Source organism: Anopheles coluzzii, chromosome 2 (genome assembly GCF_943734685.1).
Source record: "Anopheles coluzzii chromosome 2, AcolN3, whole genome shotgun sequence".
NCBI lineage: Eukaryota > Metazoa > Arthropoda > Insecta > Diptera > Culicidae > Anopheles > Anopheles coluzzii.
This window is the reverse complement of record NC_064670.1, coordinates 70,149,512-70,169,827: the sequence shown is the minus strand read 5'-3', so window position 1 is coordinate 70,169,827 and position 20,316 is coordinate 70,149,512. Positions and strand designations below refer to the sequence as shown.

Genomic DNA, 20,316 nt, shown 5'->3' with positions numbered 1-20,316 from the left:
ACAATTTGCTCTTATACGGACGTCACACGAAGCGTAAACTAAAAAAATTTACGCTTGATTTGTATGGGAGAGCGTAAACTTCCTGTCAAAAGATTATAGGGTTGTATGGCTGAAATCCAGTTTACGCCAAAGTTTACGCTTCGTGTGACGTCCGTATTAAGCTCTTCACCTCCTAATATCCATACAACTTGGACTGAATCAACTGACATGTTCGACTCGAGGTTTGTCCTGTCTGTTTTTTGTGTCTGACAGTGCACCTCCATATGATTATATGGGTTTGTTCGTGTCTTATGTCGTATTCGATTGCTGCTAGAGCGCCTCTTGACATGTTCGACTCGAAGTTTGTCTTGTCTGTTTGTTCGACCTAAGGCGGCGCTCTGGCACCTATCGAATAATATCTTATTAAGTGTATCTTATTTTATTCTGTATTGTGCTTGTTGAAAGAGTTCCCTTTTTCACTATTTCGTCGGCTTTGTCATTTCCATTGATTCCCACTTGTGATGGGATACAAAAAATGTCTACTTGTATTTTAGCTGCTATTTTTAGTATGATGTACAAGATTTGTTCTACAGCGGAGCACCGTTTATCCGAGCTTCTCGGGACTCGGATAAGCGAATAACACGGATAATAAGTCAAATGATATATTTTATCACCAATTTTTTTTTTGATTTTGGAAATTTTTTCTTATTTTGTGATAAAAATAACCCAGTTTTTATTAACTTCATGTTTTTTCCAATGAGAATATTTCAAATTTGCCATTAATTATAGTGTTTTTTGTTATGACAATGTGCTCTTGAATGTCTGTATTGAACTGTCATTTCTCAACAGCACGGATAAACGGAAAGCCGGATTAAAGGTACCCGGATAAACGGCGTTCAACTGTACTTTATTTTCTTTTAATGCGTTCTGAAGGATATTATAGGATGTTAGACTGTCGATATATATAATGGGTTTTTCTATTTAATTTCATCTTTTGCTATTTGTTAAAAAGAAGATAATATTATATATACCGACAGTCTAACATCCTGTAACATCCTGCAGCTATGCATCGAACTGTATCCTTTATAGACTTTGGAAGTAACTGTCAAACCAAGACTTCTTAGGCGGCGCTCTGGGACCAATCGAACGAGACAAACAAACACGACTCTGTTCGATAGGTGCACTGTCAGCTGTTCGATGTCTTATAGACCTGTCATGATGCACTGCAATACGCGTATCTTTTCATCTCAAAAATGAAGCATTTTCATAGTTTAAATGAATATCCTTCTGCAAGGGGAAGATTCAACAAATAATTTACTACTTATTCACGTCAACAATAACATAAAAATCATAAAAAGTTAAAATTGAAAAATGTAGACAAACATCCATGCCAAAACACATACAGTGCACACACATGCATTATGTACACGCAATAGTTTAATATGTTTCAAACCTGTATATTTGATGTTATAATTAATTGCGAAGCATTGCAAATATTATTGATAGCAATTTTAAATATTCTGGTCGCAATTTTAAGACGAACAAGAGGCAAACTACGTAAACAAACTTGAAAATGTCCCGAATTGAATTCTATCTACTGTAGCTGTGAAGCGTTTGACAGCCAAGGTACTCACAGCACAGGTGGGTATCGAACATCACAGACAGAATCAACTGACATGTTCGACTCGATGTTTGTCTTGTTTGTTTGTTTGTGTCTCACAGTGCACCTCCATATGATTGTGTGGGTTTGTTCGTGTCGGATGTCGTGTTCGATTGCTGCTAGAGCGCCGCCTTATACTTACTTTCATTTGTCAATTCCTTAGGCACTGGTCTAATCTTGATGCGCGCAACATTGTTGCTGGCAAAATGTGTTGAATGTTGACAGCTAACGCAACTTTGTTGCCGGCCAAATTCAAACCAATTTGATTTTTGTCTGGCAACATTTTGTATTTACCTTGGTCCTGGTAATTGGGTGTATGAAATGACACAGCAGCAGTTTACGTTTTGTTGACATTCGCTAAATTTGGATTTTAAGCATTTTTTGGTGTATATTTTGTTTTTTCAACACTTCATTCAATAAGTGAATGATAAAAAATAAACTCTGAGCTGTTAATTGGCAATTTTTTTACGCTAAACAATGTCAAAGCGAAATGTTGCCAGCAACATTCATAGACCACCTCAGCGATATGTTTCCGAGCAACAATGTTGCGCGCAACAAGATTAGACCGCTGCCTTAGGCATGCATCGATATGTGTCCTTTATGGACTTTTGAATGATTCAGTAATCATTATTTTTACTTAAAGGATTACTGATTCTTCAACTCAAAAAATCAGAAAAATGTTACTGAAGCTCAGTGAAAAAAGTTTTCAGGGCAGGTTACCGAGCGCCTTTCGAACAAAATGGTAGTTGTTTGGCTTGTTCGATTAGTGCCAGAGCGCCGCTTTACGGGAATTCCTCGGGAGCACGTAAATCGCGTATCTCGGAAACAAACTGTACCGTATATCTCGGGTACTACCTGTACATTGCAATGGAATCGTTGCTTTGTTTATTTCTAATTACAATGTTCGATGTACGTCCGAATTGGTGAATCTCCTAAAATCAAGCACAAAAATATTCGGTCTTCGTTTGATACCAAGAATTGTATTGTTTTCATACGTTTGAAGCTACCAAGGCAATAATGGGTCTTCGATGCAGCATCATGGTTCAATTATAAAAATTGATAATTCAATGTTTGTGCTGCAGAATATGACTAGAAAACATGTTATTGAATGCGATAAATTGAGCACCGCATGACATAGCGATCTAAAAAATTGGGCGAATGTGCCCATTGACAATTAGTGCGGAATGTTAAGTGAATAATGTGATTAGATACTGTAAAATAATAAAAAAAAAACGCCCTTTAAAAGAAAGCCCTGTTATAATCCAGTTTCTATTGGGTTAATTATGTATCCTTCAGTGAGTTTAAAATCGCCTGAAAACTCGGTCTGGTTACCAACTGGAGTGTGCTTAACCGTGCTAAAGGTGAAAGTTAGCTGGCGCGTCCTCTTTAGATGTAGCACCATGCAAATGTAATGAAGAAGAAGTATAATCGATATTGGATAAGTGATTAGACATACTAAATAAATATCGGTGTTTGCTTGTGTAAACATGCTAGATAGCTTGAGAGTCGTGATAAAATATCAACCATCGTAAAACATGGAATTGTGTAAATGCTGCTGTAACATAATGAAACCAATCTTACAGAGACAGATTGTAGAGATCCTGTACAACGGTCTATTTAACTAGTGAATATAGTTGTGCATTCTATTGTAAATGTGTGTTAAGTGTTAAAAGATATAACTTCGTCATTTTCGAATATCGAGTGTATGTAATTGGATCAACAATTATAATAAAATGCAGGTCGCAAGTAAGTAATGTTCTATTCGTTTCAAAATGCACGAAACTGTACTTCTGACATATAAAATGTTTATGCATTACAAAAACTTGACAGTTTGTGGCGAAACAAAATCCATTACATAAAGCTATTTTTATCAGGTCTTGAAATGATTCACACCCATTTTGGACCGGCTTCCGTCGACAATTACCAGCCACAAACGCTCTATCAGCAGCAACAAAAGCGAAAGCAACAGGAGCAACAGCATCAACCCTCACAACAACAGCAGCAGAAACAACAAGATCAGCTGCATCCGCAGCAGGAGGAGCAGCAACAGCAGGAGCAGCAGCAACAACAGGAGCAGCAGCAACAGCATGAGCAGCAGCAGCAGCAACAGCAACAGCAGAAGCAGCAACAACAGGAGGAAGAACACCACCATAGTCAGCAGCAGCAGCAGCAACAAAAACAACAAGAAGAAGAACAACAACAAAATCAACAACAACAACAACACATTTCTACAATTATTTGCAACCCCCCACCATCAATAATTAGTACTTCAAATGGAACAACAATGTGCGTTGCCAAACTTATGATTGGGCTGGATCATGCGCCACCAGCATTTAATGTACGATCGCGCGTCCTGGGTGATGGAGGCACAAATTTAAACTACATACGTACTGAAACTGGTGCTATAGTAACACTAAGAGGTCGGGGATCATTGAATCTTGAACCACAAACTATGCAGGAAGCTCCAGAACCACTGCATTTGTTTATTGAACATCCGTTGTGAGTTTATCTTGACAAGCTTTGTATTGTATGATGTTAAATAACTTTTTTTTTATTTTTAGGTTGGATGGTTTGCAGAATGCTAAGCAGTTGGCAAAAAATTTGATCGAAACTTTGCAAGAAGAGCTCAGCTTTTTTCAGGAGAACACTATACCTAAAGCTAATTTTCGGTTAATGCCCCAGCCAAGCATAGTTCAAACAAACCAAGTTGCACAAATGCCTCCAATCATAAGAACGCAACATGTTACACAACCCAATGGTATTATTCATCAACCACCACCAACAGTTCTTGGTCCGCCACTACCAAGCTTTGTGCAGCATCCTCCTGCTTTGCAGCAAAGTCAACCCCCTCCACCGCAAATAATTCAGCAGCCTCCAACAATTATACAATCACATGTGCCATTACAAATTCATCAGCAGCCGAGTAATGTAGTAATCTCACAAATCCAGACCACAGCGCCCCAGTCACAAATTCCAAATGTAAGCAACCCTCCTCCGGGGACGCAAATACGACCTATTGTGCAGATAAAAAACACCCCTGCTGGCACTCATTTGACCCAACCACCTCCAAGCATACAAATTCAACAGGCACCTCCTGAGGCTGCGCAGCAAATAATAGTAAACCCTGCCCCACCATACCAAGTACAATACATACAGCAGAATCCATCCCTTCAAACTGCCAGTGGTCCTCATTCGAGTGGACAGGTCACGATTCAGCATCTCATTCAGCCCCAGTCACAGCCTGTCCAAGGCATTGTACAGACAACAATACCACCGCCTCAATTTGATCACTTTCAAAGACCACCACAAACCCAACAGATAATCACCGTCCAAGGAAGTACAGCGTTCATGGTTCCGCCGCCAAATATTATTCATCAGACAGCACCACAAACACCAAACCAAATAATTTTTCAAACACAGCAACCAATTCTAACGCATCCTCCACCGGAGTTGACTCCACTGGGACCACAAGCAGGAATAATTTTAAATGGGGCTGAAGCGAAAAAAGTTGTTGGCTCTACTGAGATAAAAATCAAGCCAGAACCGATGAAGCTCGATGACGGTCCTTCGACCGGAGCCATCCTTCAGCAAATTCCAACCAATAGTCAACTAGCAAAAACAACTGTGATTCCCGTATCTTCAATAGCGGGTATACCAATTAGCCAGCCGCCACCACCAATCATGTCTGTGCCTCCTCCTACTGTGCAACATATAGTCGGCAATACAATCATTACTTCGCAGCCGAATCCACCAATTAGTCATGGCGGGATATCGCAACAAATATTTAGTCAAATTCCGGTATCGATTCAATCTTTTACTCCCGCGACACCCCCACAACAATTGCAAGTTAGCGGGTCCCATTTTGTTGTAAGTGCTCCACAAGCATGGCCTGTGGTAACTGCTTCGGCAGCAGGACAACAAATACAGCAATTACCAGTCAGTACGGTGCCTAGTATTCAAATTACTACACAACCCATGCGAAACCCTAATGAAATTCATATCATAAGTCAACCTACGATTATAAGTGCAGCAGAATATCGCCCGCCTGCATCTCAACAACAGCAAATAATAGCTAACAGTTCATTTAACCCTCAAATACAGCCACCTCAGGGTGAGTATAACTTTTGAAGAATAAATTTTATAAAAGCCATTACAAGGTTTTAATCACATAATGTAAATTTTCAATCAGATATACGCTTACCGGGTTTCCAAGTCAATTTCGAATGTAAACGTTGCTATTAACCGCGTGGATGTTGTTAGTCCACATCAATCTGACATTTCATTTTCATCTTGATAATTTTTTTTTTATGATGTGATATGATATGATGAACGATTCATTTATTCCAACACATGATTTTCAATACACAACAAAGAACTATTAAACTGTTGAAAAGCCGTGTTGAAAATCATGCTGAAGAAATGAAAAATCATTATGATGCAAAGAAATGTCAGATCGATGTGGAATAACAATTTGCACGAGGTGAATAACAATGTTTACGTAGGAAAGTAACTTGGAAAACCCTGTAAATTATTAATGCTTTGTTTTCTATTCTATTTCTATTTCAATATTGCAATACAGTCTGAATTCAATAGCTGAGCGCTTTTTAGTTGGCATGCTTTTTAGTTGAACGCTCGATAGTTGGCTGACAGTTCAATTAAAAAGCATGCGTTTCTATGGAAAAACCAGTTTTTGAAAAATTCACAAAAATCTCATGGCCTGCCGAGAAAAATTTTGTTTTATAAAGTTTTTGTATGGAGAAACGTGCCAACTAAAAAGTACATATTCAATCGAATCGATGTTCAACCAGAGAGTTCAGACTGTATATGATTGTTACTCCAACTCAGAGTCTCATTCACTTGCAATGTGCGCTCTGCTCTGTTTATCAACTGCTTCGAAGCAATTGGTAATTGTATCGATCGATATAGTCAATTTTTGTCGTTCGCGATACAAATTACCGATTTTTTTAACGACTGCTCGACTTTTTACCCACTATTTGCTATGGCAACCATGACAGTTGCTTCCTCCGTTTTATCGGTTGACAAATTTGCCGCTTCGCGATATCTATCTATCATATTTTTTATTATATTGGTCGATATATTTAACGACTGGCGATAGGTGTCATGAATCGAAAAAGCATTTGACATTACGTGCGATAAAATCGCATGCGATGAAGCACATACACGGACCTTAAAGGACCTATTACATTAAAGAAATAATTCTGGAATTCGTCTGTCTTTTGCCACATTTAACAGCAAAATCCGCTTTGCTATTGTAATAACACGCTCGAAATCACGGAACGAAATTTTATGTAAAAGATATCTTTCTATTTACTTTTCTTTTGCCATAGGAGTTGTTTAACAAAGCCACTTTCTAAACCGCTTTATGTGTTGCAAAACACGCCGTTTTACACCTTGACGGTGGAATTCTCCATCTTGATAGAACTTACATTGGTCTGAACTAATTCATTTTTCCTGGCGAGGTAAAACGGTCAAACGCTATTTGACTACCAATTCCATTCAAAATGTCTCAATGTTAAAGGGCCTTAATAGGCTTATTAGACGATAGAAAATTCTGATATCCTCGATTCATATTTTTCTTTTCTCGATTCTTAATGGCGGACGCCTTCACATCATCTTGCCACATCAATTTGGGCCTATTCGTCAGATTTGGAGAGTGTCCATGTCTCAAAGGCGTATGTGAGACCGGAACTATATAGGTAGTGCTAGCTTCGTCCGTCGCGACAGGTTCTTTGAGGTGAACTGATTTTTCAGGCTGTAGAATGACCAGTTGGCAGCCAGCATACTTGCGCGCAACTCAGCTTCCATACTGTTGTCGTTGCTGACCTTTGACCCAAAATAGGTGAGTTGTGGGACAATTTCAAAAGTGCGTTCACCTACCTGTATGTTACGCCTACGTAGATTCTGATTATTTATTGGTAGGCCCACTGATGTTTGGTCTTTGCCTCGTTTATCTGCAATCCGAGGTTCTCTGCCGCCTTCTCGATCCCTTGGTAGGCTTCTGCTACATAGGAGAGCCGCATACCAATGATGTCTATATCATCAGCGTATGCCAGGATCTGGGTTGACTTATAGAAGATGGTTCCCGTAGTCTCCACCCTCGGGTCGCGGACAGCCCGCTCTAGCGCCGGGTTGAATAGAAGACAAGCAAGCCCGTTCCCCTGGCGCAGACCCTTGGTGGTAGCAAAAGGTCCTGAGAGTTTTCCATCCACTCTCACCTGGCAAATGACGTTTGTCATAGTCATTCTAACTAGCCTTATCAGTTTGGCCGGGATTCCAAAAAAGCTCATAGCGTCGTACAGTTTTACCCTGGCTATGCTATCATATGCGGCTTTGAAGTCTATGAAGAGATGGTATGTGTTGTGTCTGTATTCAGCCATCTTCTCCAAGATCTGCCGCATCGACGTGCGGGACAAGACGATCCTGAAGGATCAGGGAGAATATTTTATAGGCGGTATTCTACACCGTAATACCCCTGTAGTTGTTGCAGTCCAACCTGTATCCCGTCTTGTACATGGGGTAACAGTGTTCCATTTATTTGAATTTTCATATTTTATCTCTTTTTCATTGATCATGTTAGACATGCTACCTTTGAGAACTTTAAACAACCTATCGAGTTTTTTCTCTATTTCTTTTTTCGATTTTTCTAAGTCTGACAACGTTTCGAACTGAATCTGACCAGCTCTTCCATTAACAAAATTAATTATTTTTTGGTCTTTAGGATTAAGCTACGCCCGCAGATCTTCCCTGACCACATCACATGTCTGTTCTACATTTGGTATAATAACCATTGATTTATGTTCCTGTGGTTTTAGTTTATTTTCTGGCAAATTATTCTTTTCATATAGTTGTCTAGTTTTTGGGTTAATTTCTGGTGTGAAAAATATAGCATTTGGACTGTTAGCACGCTTTCTTTTGTTTCTAACTGTAACCCATACCGAATCACTCATTACTGATTGCTTGCAGGAACATGCAGGCAATATGGCAATATTTCTGAATTCTTAGTTTGCCTACAAGGATCAATTGATTTATCCGAGACAAAATGATTCACCGTCTCTATTTGGATATTAGCAGGTATCGCGAATAACTGAACTCTTTTTAACAGTCGTTTAAAGTTCATTTTGGTTTAACTGAGTTCATTTGTTGTTCATTCCTGTTAAAAAAACGACCGTCAAAACAGTTAACGACTGCTCGATATCGCATATAGGCACACACGGGGGAAAAATTCGAGCAGTACAATTGAACGGCTGTTAATTTGTATCACATACGCTCTTGCCAGTCGTTTGTTTAACGACGGCATAGGACCAGTCGTTAAAATTAACAAATGAACTCAATGTATTTGAAAGATGAAAAAAAAATTCTTTTCTTTGAAAAATGAAAGAATTGGTTTAAAATTAACAGTCGTTAAAAATTAACCAGAATCGTTAAAAATTGCTAGAATTTGGCATCGCGAACGCACTGAGTTCATTTGTTAATTTTAACGACTGGTCTTATGCCGTCGTTAAACAAACGACTGTCAAGAGCGTATGCGATACAAATCAACAGTCGTTTCATTATACTGCTCGAATTTTTTACCCGTGTTTGCCTATATGCGATATCGAGCAGTCGTTAACTGTTTTGACGGTCGTTTATTTTAACAGGAATGAATAACAAATGAACTCGGTTAAACCAAAATGAACTTTAAACGACTGTTAAAATGTGTTCATTTATTCGCGATGCCGGCTATTGTCTCCCTTCTTGATCTTATTCATATCACTACAATCACACACAGGAGTTTTTAATTTCAACTCAATTAGCTTACACATATCAGACTTCACTTGTTCAACGGTAATAGTGAACTTTTTTTTAATCAGCCTCGCTCTCGCGATCCATTCGCCGCGGCACTCATAGTCGCTCAATTAAGTTCATTTTCACGTCATTTGGCACTCATTTTCAAAACTCTGTTTAAGTAAGCGGTTACAAAGAAAATGAACCGTTATATTCAGGGACGTTCGTTCCCGCTTGTATGAAATGAAATCCCCGATGTTTTGAGTCGCGGATCCATTCAGAAAAAAAAGATGTTTATCGCTTATATCTACCATTTTAGCTGAAAATACAATTCGTAAAGGGCATATGTTGAATTTATTCTTTGGTTAGCTAATTGCAACTTAAAATAAAAATTTTAGACAATTTAATCGTACAATTAAAGGTAATGAACAATGAACGATTTGCTGTGCCTGATTCTCAATCAGGATAGATGCCCCGGTGTTGATGAAATAAACCCAGAAGGAAAAAAAATCACCTATCGTATAGAATGGGTGGGAGCGGCCGAATATTGTGGGCACAGGGAAGCGCAAGGTTCATTTATGTGTATTTGTATTTAAGACCATTTCTTCTAATTATTGGCGTAGCAGCCTACGCTATCCTTCAACAATAGTTTCTCTTCTGGCTCGTCATTATCAATTACAAATTGAATTTAATTTATTTATAATTTGTTTTTAGTGATAAAATCACACAACACGAAATACAACAATCTGGCATCTTTTGCAAAAACAAAAATATTAATGATATAACAATGCAAATGACAGATTAGTACCAGCGCATAATGATTTGGTTCCAACGCCTCATTCAGCCCCGTCGAGTAGTCTGCACAAATACGAATTCGACCATTCGGTTTCCGCACTGTCACGATGAGAGCAGCCTATTCAGAGAAATCGACAGAATTCATTTACATGCAGTGTCCCAGTGAATCGTTGAAAAAATTTGCATGCTTGCTCGAAAATCACGAATCTGCTGGTCAATCGACTTCGTCGTTACTTGGTTGCAAACGGAGTCGAGAGGAACTGACCACGGCTCGAACAACTCAATCCAGTCTTAGGTAGGCAACCTCCTAGGAGGTTGAGGTTGGCAGTCGTCATGACGAAACATCTGCCTTGAGCAGTTTTCCGTTGATGTTGACGTCGCACTGGAACTCACCCATCAGACGAAGTGGTTTGCCCGACGCGTTGATTTCTTGGATCGTCGGTTTGAAGATCGAAGGGTTAGTCAAGTTATTCCAGGTTTGGTTTGATATCACTGTAATATCGCTTGCTGTGTCCAGTTGGACTCTGGTAACCACGTGTAGATCAAAATAGACATGTACTTACGGTTACTGGAATGGTTAGCGATGTGGTTCACGATGTATACTCCTCTAGCGTTGACTTTCCGATGGTTGTTTTGTCTATTTCTTGGTAGATTAGATTGCTGATTTGATGACTGATTTGATGTCTTCTTCTCCCCTCCGGCTGGAACTGTTTGTCGTTTGGAAAAAAACAGCTACAATATCCTTCCTTGTGGCTGATTCGGTTGCACTGTTTGCACTTGTATTCCTAATATGGACAGTTCCGGACAAAATACATATGTCCGCATTGCCAACAAGAGGTGCGAGGCAGTTTACATTCCGTTTGATCCATGACCCTGAAGGCCACTCACAAACTCACAAATATTTGTAAAATTGAAATCTTCGCATGAACAATTCACCTTAGTTCCATAGGTGATGACGTCTTCTGCTTCAGATTTTACCAGCTGGAGGCGAACATTCGCGAAAGTATCTTGACGGTGCCAGTAAATTCGACATCTTTGGGAAGCATCGGCAAGATGAACGTACCTGACTTGGGATGGTGTGTCCAACTTCCTCAGCAGTAGGCACACCTTGGCGGAATCGTCGAGGTTCTTGGCATCCGATTCGAAAAGATACGGTATACCGGCTGTACTACTTCTCGAAGGTGATTCCGTTTTCCGGGTCGAACTAAAATTCAATTATGTTGGTTGCAAAGGACTCTAGAGCTTGCTCCGTATTGTTAGGCTGTGCTAGCTTCCGCAGGAGTTCCGTCATCAATAGGATTGCTTCCTGTTGTTCTGCCATCGCTTCTTTCGTTGTACTTCAAAATTTCAAAATCTTCGTCACAAATTGATATGTCCGTACTACTTTGGACTATTACACATAGGTTCTAGTTTTAAAGAGATGTATTTGAAAGTATTCTTAAGAGTGAGAGTGTTGCGCTAATGAGCTGATTTTATAACGTATGATTGCTATAAGTTGCCTTTTGACTTCCATTATCACTGCGGTAACTGGGATCCAACAGAATTGTATGCGGTTTTGGCAAATTTTAGTTTTTTTCGTTTTTCATAGAATAATTCATTGATACCCATAAATGGTCGGAAATCGAGAATATAAATACAAAATCATAATTTGGTTCGTCCAGTGTAGTCCAGACCTGGACAAATCTTCATTTGACAGTCGGAGAGTGCCAGGTGTCATACAAGTCCTTCGTAGCCGTTACTCCTGTCCTGCCAATATCCGTAAAAATCCTAACTCATTATGACCATCAAAAACAAAATCATAAGCTCATCTGTTTTTTTCTAATCACATTGATCTTGGATAGGATGCTTCATGGAAAGTTTGTGATCGTTTGTAACAGCCTATCAAAAGTAATACGTGTTTGTGATGACATCTGATTTCATACGTTTTCTAAACGTTTTTCAGAAATAAAATGTTCTAAGCTGCATTGATACCTAAAAAAGACTTCGATCTTTCCCAAAACAAAATCTAAGAGCTTGCGTTTTATATTCCTGTTGCTTGAGTGATTTTGTTAATTTTTCCAAGTCTTTTTTTATAGAAATTACTTTTTTTCACCAAGTACCTTGAGTATTACCTTGCTTAAAAATGAAAATAAGTCATGTTCCAAAACCACATACAGATGGGTACTTCCGGACATTCCGGGTTTTATACATTAGTATGAGATTGAAGCTAAAATGCGAATTGTTTCTTAGAAAAAAAATGTCCATCACATATTTGCACAGAAATGCTTCTACAGATAAATGTTGGCTCAAGCGGTCGCGGGCCACATTTGGCCCGCGGGCCACTAGTTTGACATCTCTGCATTAAACTGTTGTTTTTGCGATTAAATTATAGAAAAAAACTACAAAAATCAACCAAAGTTGTATAAAGACTCATTATTTTCTTCATCTTTTTGTTTGTTTATATTAAGTAACACTTCCCCGGAGGACATGGCTATCATATATGATGTATAATGTAAATGTAAAAAAAGTGCTTGGCATCCAGGATAACATAATCAAAAGTGGTCTGGCACTCAAAATGTTAATTCACACTTTTTTAACTCTTGAAACTTTGAAGTGAAATACAAAAAATACCTTTTGTTTAATCTTTATTTTTACTTCTCGTAAATTTATCATAACATACTGTGAGTTTATATCATAAGTACTATTTTACCAACTTTCATAGATTTTCAGATAGATATGTGATATTCCTGGGCGGTCCCATGATACAGTCGTCAATTCGAATTACTCAATAACATGAGTGTTCATCAGTTTTGAAAATTTATATTAAAAAACATCAAATATATCGGAATATAAATATACATACAAATATCTATAACAATAAAGTTATATAAATATATGTATGTATATCCAATAATGATGTAACGAATGAAATCCAATACCAACGGCAAAAAAAAATCAAAACTCAAAACATAACCATCCTTGAGTCGTAGATATAAACGTCTTTAAACGCTGGACAGTTGTATCTCATGATTCTCATTCTCTCATGAGCGTCGAACGGATTTCGTCGTTCGAAGCCGGTACTCGCCCCGAATGTGAATATAATTAACGAAAAATGATTTTGACCCGCCGCTTACTGCGAATATCATCAAAAATGTCAACAATAAACAACACTGATAGTGAGATAATAAAATTCATTCTTTGTACGTTTTTCCTTTTCATTATATATTTCCCAGGAGTACAAGTACAATTTCACACGGTTCCGCCTCCTCCTCAGCAAATCATTACCAGCCTGGGCAATGCACAGATTCAACATCCACCGCAAGCACCACAGTCGCAGCTGATAGAAAACCAACGCGCACCTCAGCATCAAATTATTATAAATGCCTCTATTCCTCCGCAGCCACCTCCACCACCACCTTTCACAGCTCTACAATACTCTGCGCAAGAAGTTTCAAAGGTATTTCCCGAATGCTCTAAATATTGTTTATTTTGTAAACTCTGATCAATACTTTGAATGCTGTATAAGTTTCAATTACTGGATTTCGAACAAAGTGAATATACATATCATATACATACATATTCTTCTTCTTTTGGCTCAACAACCGTTGTCGGTCAAGGCCTGCCTGTACCTCTTGTGGGGTTGGCTTTCAGTGACTTATTGATTTCCCTCCATAGCAGGATAGTCAGTCCTACGTATGGTGGCACGGTCTTCTTCATCTTCTTCTTCTTCTTGTGATATGTGACAGGTTTCAGCCCCCTATGACGTTGCTGTCATAATCAGGGACATGCTGTCATTGAGGATTAGACCTATATCTATTTCCCTCTTTTCTGTTGCCGGGTTTCCCAGATCGTTATCACCGGTATACTTTTACCCTATTTAACCTTTAGTTTTTCCATTTGGTGTTCTTTTTTTCATCTTTACTATTTTTTCCTTCATTTCTTCTTTTTGCAATCGCATTTGTCCAATAACTTTTCAATTCTTTGTTATACATTATGTATTGTGGTGATTATTTTCTGATTTAAAAGTCGGTTGGTATCTCCAATCGCTCACCGGTCTGTATTGCTAGTTGTTTGTATTGTTGTTCTGTCTATTTTTTTTATTTTATTTTTTTTATTACTTTTACTATAACAAATTATTACTATTTTTTATGATGTCAAAAAACGAGGAGCGAGAAAGCCCTCGTTTTGTTTTAAAAATCCTGAAGAGGCTTTCTAGTTTCGTCTTTTTTTTTAAAATATATCTTAATATATTATATCCCAAAAGTCCATTTCTTCTCTGGAAAGAGGTTTTGAGATAAGACTCTGCCCATATCTTGCACCCATGACGGACATTTTGTTAAGTCGTACGAGTTGACGACTGTACTACGAGACCAGCTGGGTGGGATTATCCACCCAGTCAGACAAATCGGACTTAATTTACCCCTATCTTACCGCTAAATTACCGGTAATTTAAGAGTAATTTAATGGTAAATTAGCAGTCGTTAATTTACCCATTCGAGCAGTTTTGACAGATCCTATTCCTTCCTCTATTTTGTTTTTATTTTTTTCGGCTAAATTGTTAATAAATAACACGAAATTTATTATATTACAGTTTAATGGTTATATTCAATCATTTTCCTTAACTTTTACAAACGATTACAATGAATTTTTTATAGCAAACTCGACTTGAACAGCCGCTTCACCCGGAGAAGGTGGTGCACAAATAGCACTAATAAACACTATTTCTCGGCTGTTTTTTTTACATTTTACAGTTTTAAACACACCGCCGAAGTCTTCTTCCACTAAAATATCATTAAAACAATACTCTTTTTGTTCTAATTTATATCTTTTTACTGACAACAAACGACAACACTTCGTACCGCTAAATTGCTCTTAAATTACTGTTATGACAGACACAAAACTGCTCGAATGGGTAAATTAACAGAAGGCTGTCTGACTGGGCAGTGCAATTTGACGTCTAAAAGAATGACAGGTCCATACAAAACCAATCTGTTTTGCGTGTGAACCGTATTAATACGCAATCTCAGGTTGCGCATATATTCGTTTTATCAAAACATAAGTCATTTCGCGTAGCCAACCCTGAGCTATAAACGTCATTTCCATACATTTTCAGATTGCGCCAAGATTGCGCATAAGTTTTCAAGATTATACAGTGGAGCGCCGTTTATCCGGGCTTCTCGGGACTTGACCTCGACCGGATAAGCGAATAACACGGATAATAAGTCAAATGATATATTTTTTCATCAATTTGTGATTAGTTCTTTAAAAAATTCCTATTTTTTGATAAAAATAACCCAGTTTTTATTAACTTCATGTTTTTCCCATGAGAATATTTGAAATTTGCCATGAATTATAGTTTTTTTCGTTATGATAATGTGCTCTTATAACCGCTTTTTTAAATACCATCCTCATAACGCAATGTCACCTTTGTATTGAACTGTCATTTCTCAACAGCACGGATAAACGGAAAGCCGGATAAAAGGTACCCGGATAAACGGCGCTCCACTGTATGTCGGAGATATATAATTTTTTTTTGACAGATAAATATATCAAACCGACCCGTTTGACAGATAAATATATGCGCAATCTGAGATTGCGCATCGTCTATTGCTACGGTGAATATAGGGTGTATATACAGGGTGTTCGAGATAAATTTGACAGTTTCTGAGGGAATAGGAAAGGAATTTTTATCAAATTTATGTTAAATATAAAAAAAAATATTTTTCTACAAAGTTTAGCTTACCATGTTTGCCGCATTTTTTTATTCGAAATACCGCCCCCTCCGCGTCGATGGCCGCCTGCACTGGCTTCCGGAACCGCGCGCAAGCCCGGACAACCATGTCTCTGGGGATGGCCGCAAACACGGCCTTTATTCTGGCCACCAGCTCCGCTTTGGTATTGCAGGACGCCCTGTTGGTGTCCCGCTCAACTGTGCCTCACACAAAGTAATCCATAGGATTAAGGTCAGGGGAGCTGGGTGGCCAAACTTCGGTGCTGGTGTATCGGTCGAAATTGGCAGTGAGCCATTGGCGTGTTTTTACGGCCGTATGGCATGGTGAAGAATCCTTCTGCCAAACGTACGGCCGCCCATCGGCCACCGTATTGTTTTTACGGTGTTCAGCGAACACATCGCCGCCTTCCGAATTTCGGCATTCGTATGGCCGGCACGAACCATCATAACACACGTTACGCGCTTGTACAGTTCGGACGGGTTCCACATATTTAAGGAGCTAGACATTTTTTACACTTGTTCGCACAACTTTTAGCAATCGAATGACATATCAATCATTTCGATACGTCAACTCAACCCTGAGATATAAACCCAAAGGCCAGGTGTCAAATTTAGCCCGCTTAGTTTATATGAGGCTAACATAATTTAATATACGTTATTGGGGCCCTTTACAATTCTAGTCAGCTGTTTTATATGTAGTTTGATAGTTGGAGGCTGAAATCATGTAATCACTCCATACAAAACCACACACAAATCTAGCCTGCGATTTTCAGCCTAGATTATTCTAGCCTCTGAGCTAGAATTAGATTAGACTACCTGTTCGAAAAAAATGCAAAACAAGGCGGTGCTTTCATTCATTCCAAGGTGCATTAAGCAGATCAGGTGGTGGAATCTAGAATCAAAGTGTATGTTGTCCAGGTGGTCTCATAGCATGGTTTTTATAACCAAATTTGAACGTCAGTTTTTGCCAGTACGGGCGAAAACTTTTCTCAAACAGGCTTTGGTAGCTTGACGAATACACAAAACACTCTTAAAATCTTCTTCAGAAGCAGAAGCAATAAAAATCAGCCTTCAAAATACATTCACCTTGGGATAAGCCCAGCTGTGTACTATACCCACTTAGATAGCTGCTCGAAAACTGCTATACAATGCAAACAGCTGACAGGCTGAAAGTTCAGCCTACGAACTTAAAACGGAAAAGGGCCCTAATTTAGAAAGCCGCATAAGAGTAAGTATAAGTATAAGAAACCGTGTATCTCTGGAAGTACCTGTATACATTCCATGGAATATATTTGTAGTTCATCGAAATTAACAGTAAGGCCGCAAATACACGACGCGCGTTTCCGCGGGCGCGTATAACAGTTCCACAGAGATATCCAGCATGAGCATCTCTGCCCCAAGTGACATTTGCTCGAAATTGTTTTACCATATCTGCTCGATTAGTACTCGATACGCCTGAAATTGTGGATTTGTGTGTGATCAAGTGTGTTAAAAGCGCCAAGATTTGGTGTGATCGTAAATTAGACGTTCCTCTATCGATGGACGATGCCGTCAAGCTCATTTTTCATTCATAGCTATGGTTTTTTGATGAAAAACAAAAGCTAATTTTATGTGACGTTATTCTATAAAAATGGGTATTATTTAAGTATAAAATGGGTACATGACCAACTATAACGATAGGAAATATCGTTTCCGAGCGAATCTAGAAGAAAGTAACGAAAAAGTCGCATCACATTTGATTTTAAAGGACTTTTTCTAAATTCTCTTAAACTGGTGCAGTTTAAGGGAAGTTTAAGGCTCCAGTTTAAGGGAATTTGCTCGAATTCCCGATTATTCGTGCTATAAAATGTCAGTTGGGGCGTTATCGCGGTAGCGCGTTCGAATGACATTTCATTTCTATGGCTGGAAACGCGCGTCGTGTATTTGCGGCCTAAAATGAATAATGATATAATCGATAATTATTGTTTAGTTAATGTTATGAAGGATTATTATTTAATTGCCTGTTATCGTTGTACTAATCTTACATTTTCTCTTGCAGCCTAATGTTGAGCAATTGCAACGTCCGCCACCTACACCCCATCCTCCACATAAGCAACTGCGGCATAATATCAACACACAAACTAAACCACATGCAATGCTTCGACCTGGTCAGAAACGTAAAATATCGGACGAGGATGTTAATAAACTTATGCCTCCCAAAATCGGCTTGGGGTAAGTTTCGAACAATGTTTCGGTATTGTTACAGGGTTTTCCAAGTCAATTTCGAATGTAAACATTATTTTTAACCGCGTGCAAGAAGTTATTCCACATCACTCTGATTGTTGCTTCTCCGCGAACGCGAGGTTACGGTTTCACAACCTTCATTTTATTTTCCTCATAATAATTTTTATTTTCTTCAGCATGATTTTCAATACTTCACTTGTCAACGGATGATGAGATCTGGCTTCAAACCTCCTGTGAAAAAACGATGGCAGCAGCACGTTGAAGTGTTGGAAATCATGGCGAAGAAATTATGATGGAAATGAAATATTATATCGATGTGGAGTAACATTTTGCATGCGATGAATAACAATGTTTACATTCGAAAGTGACTTGGAAACCCGTATATTGTAAATATATATCTTTTTTGTGGTTATTATGTTAACAAATGGATCAAATGATCTTCAATAAAAATCAGTTGGAAGCTGAACACAATGATTCGATATTGATTTTGCTACAATACAAATAGGTTAAGTTGGAATAAGGCCTAGGCCAGACAGACCGAAAAATCCACTGATTGGTATTGATGACATTGGCAGGCGTTACCCGACGACAATGAAACACGAATTCAAACATGAAATATGTTTGGAATTTGACATGTTCGATATGTTGGTTTTCAAATTGAATCTGTAAAATCCCAAACATTTTTCATGTTCAATGCAGTTTATGATTAGTACAGGAGCGTTTTTTTTGTCCGTCTGACCTCGACCTAAAACTATTCCAATATTCGAGTGCATTTTTAACTTAGTTATGCAGTCGGAAGTCAATAGTTGAACGTTATTTAGTTGATATCCTTTTTAACTGAACGCTCAATAGTTGGTTGACTTTTCCATTAAAAATGCTTTTGTATGAAACACCGTGCCAAATAAAAAGGCACATTTTCAATAATCTGCATGCAATCTAAGTTAAACCAGTGCGATCTGAGTAGCGGAATTTGGGGCAAGTGTGCCACTTCAAGCATTGCATGTGATAACTCACTAAAACCTGTTTGTCAAAGCTGATTTAAATCTCATAACCATTTTACATCTATTTTTTACCTCACTTATAAATGAGTTTCGCTTGAAAAAAGTGCAAAATCTAATGTTAATTAGAACCTAAGCACGTTTTCAATAAAACATTTTATAAAAAAAAAAAAAACAAAACTATTTTTGAAGCGTTGGGGCAAGAGTGCCACACGTATGGGGCAAGTCACCTGTTTAAAATAAACGTATTTCTTAGATAATTCAAAATTGTCACGTTTGTGGCACTAGTTTATGGTTTCCTACATGCCTTGAGTCACCAATGAACCCTTTTTGATCACAAACTATACTACAATATGGTTTGTAATACAATACTGTTCTGTTTTTCCGGGGTGGAATCCGCTCATAATAGCGCACCATACAACAATAGCGCTGCACGTTACAACAATGTTTACATTTTTGACAGCTCGCGCTTATGAAAGATGGTGGCACACTTGCCCCAAATAGAGGTGGCTCTTTTGCCCCAAAAGTTGTAACTTTTTTGGAATTGGATTTTTTCTCGGTTGATTGTTCCCATGATTTTTTAGAGCTTATTTGATTTGATTAAAAAACTATAATATTCGGCTCAATTTTGAAACTCAGTTCAAAACAGTTCAAAACAATGGGAAAATCGATTGATCGATAGGAAATTCGGCACATTATACCTAGTCATTGGAACGCAATCAACTGTATACACAATTGATCATTTAACTAAAGTTTTTTTTATGGAAAAAATGCTTGGCGGCACTCTTACCCCTATGGCACACTTGCCCCAAATTCCGCTGTGTGAAACAAATGCATTATGACAATTATGTATCTTTGTAAATCTCTTATTAGACACATTTTGATTGTTTTGAAAAAAGTACTATATTTTCAGCCAAAAGCCCAGATTGACTAGACAAGAAAATGAGATGGCTACTAAGCAAAACCTGTACAAATTTCAAGCCGTTCCTAATCTGTGTAGAGTCCATCACTTATTGTGTTAGTCATGTAAAAATATTGTTATTATTAATGTCTTTCTTTCTTGTCAGATCCTATTGTTGTTAATATTAGACAAATAATAAAAAAGAACAATTTTAATTTCTTTTATTTATCGAAATATATAATACTCCAATAAATTGTGTATATTA

General features: G+C 38.1%; 1 protein-coding gene across 4 annotated transcripts; it reads left to right on the top strand.

Annotated features, from left to right (window-relative positions):
- The first annotated feature begins 2,491 nt into the window (after positions 1 to 2,491).
- On the top strand, positions 2,492 to 20,275 carry LOC120948824 (uncharacterized). Of its 4 annotated transcripts, XM_040365576.2 has the most exons (7): positions 2,492 to 3,047; positions 3,223 to 3,385; positions 3,514 to 4,138; positions 4,201 to 5,750; positions 13,432 to 13,655; positions 17,968 to 18,140; positions 18,329 to 20,275. In XM_040365576.2, the coding sequence occupies exons 2-7, from the start codon at positions 3,373 to 3,375 to the stop codon at positions 18,360 to 18,362; spliced, it is 2,619 nt and encodes an 872-aa protein (XP_040221510.1). In that variant the 5' UTR covers positions 2,492 to 3,047; positions 3,223 to 3,372; the 3' UTR covers positions 18,363 to 20,275. The 4 variants fall into 4 exon arrangements, with proteins under 4 accessions (XP_040221510.1, XP_049462385.1, XP_040221513.1 ...); XM_049606428.1 differs by having other exon boundaries at positions 2,492 to 3,385; XM_040365579.2 differs by having other exon boundaries at positions 2,492 to 3,385; positions 3,470 to 4,138.
- Positions 20,276 to 20,316: the final 41 nt, after the last annotated feature.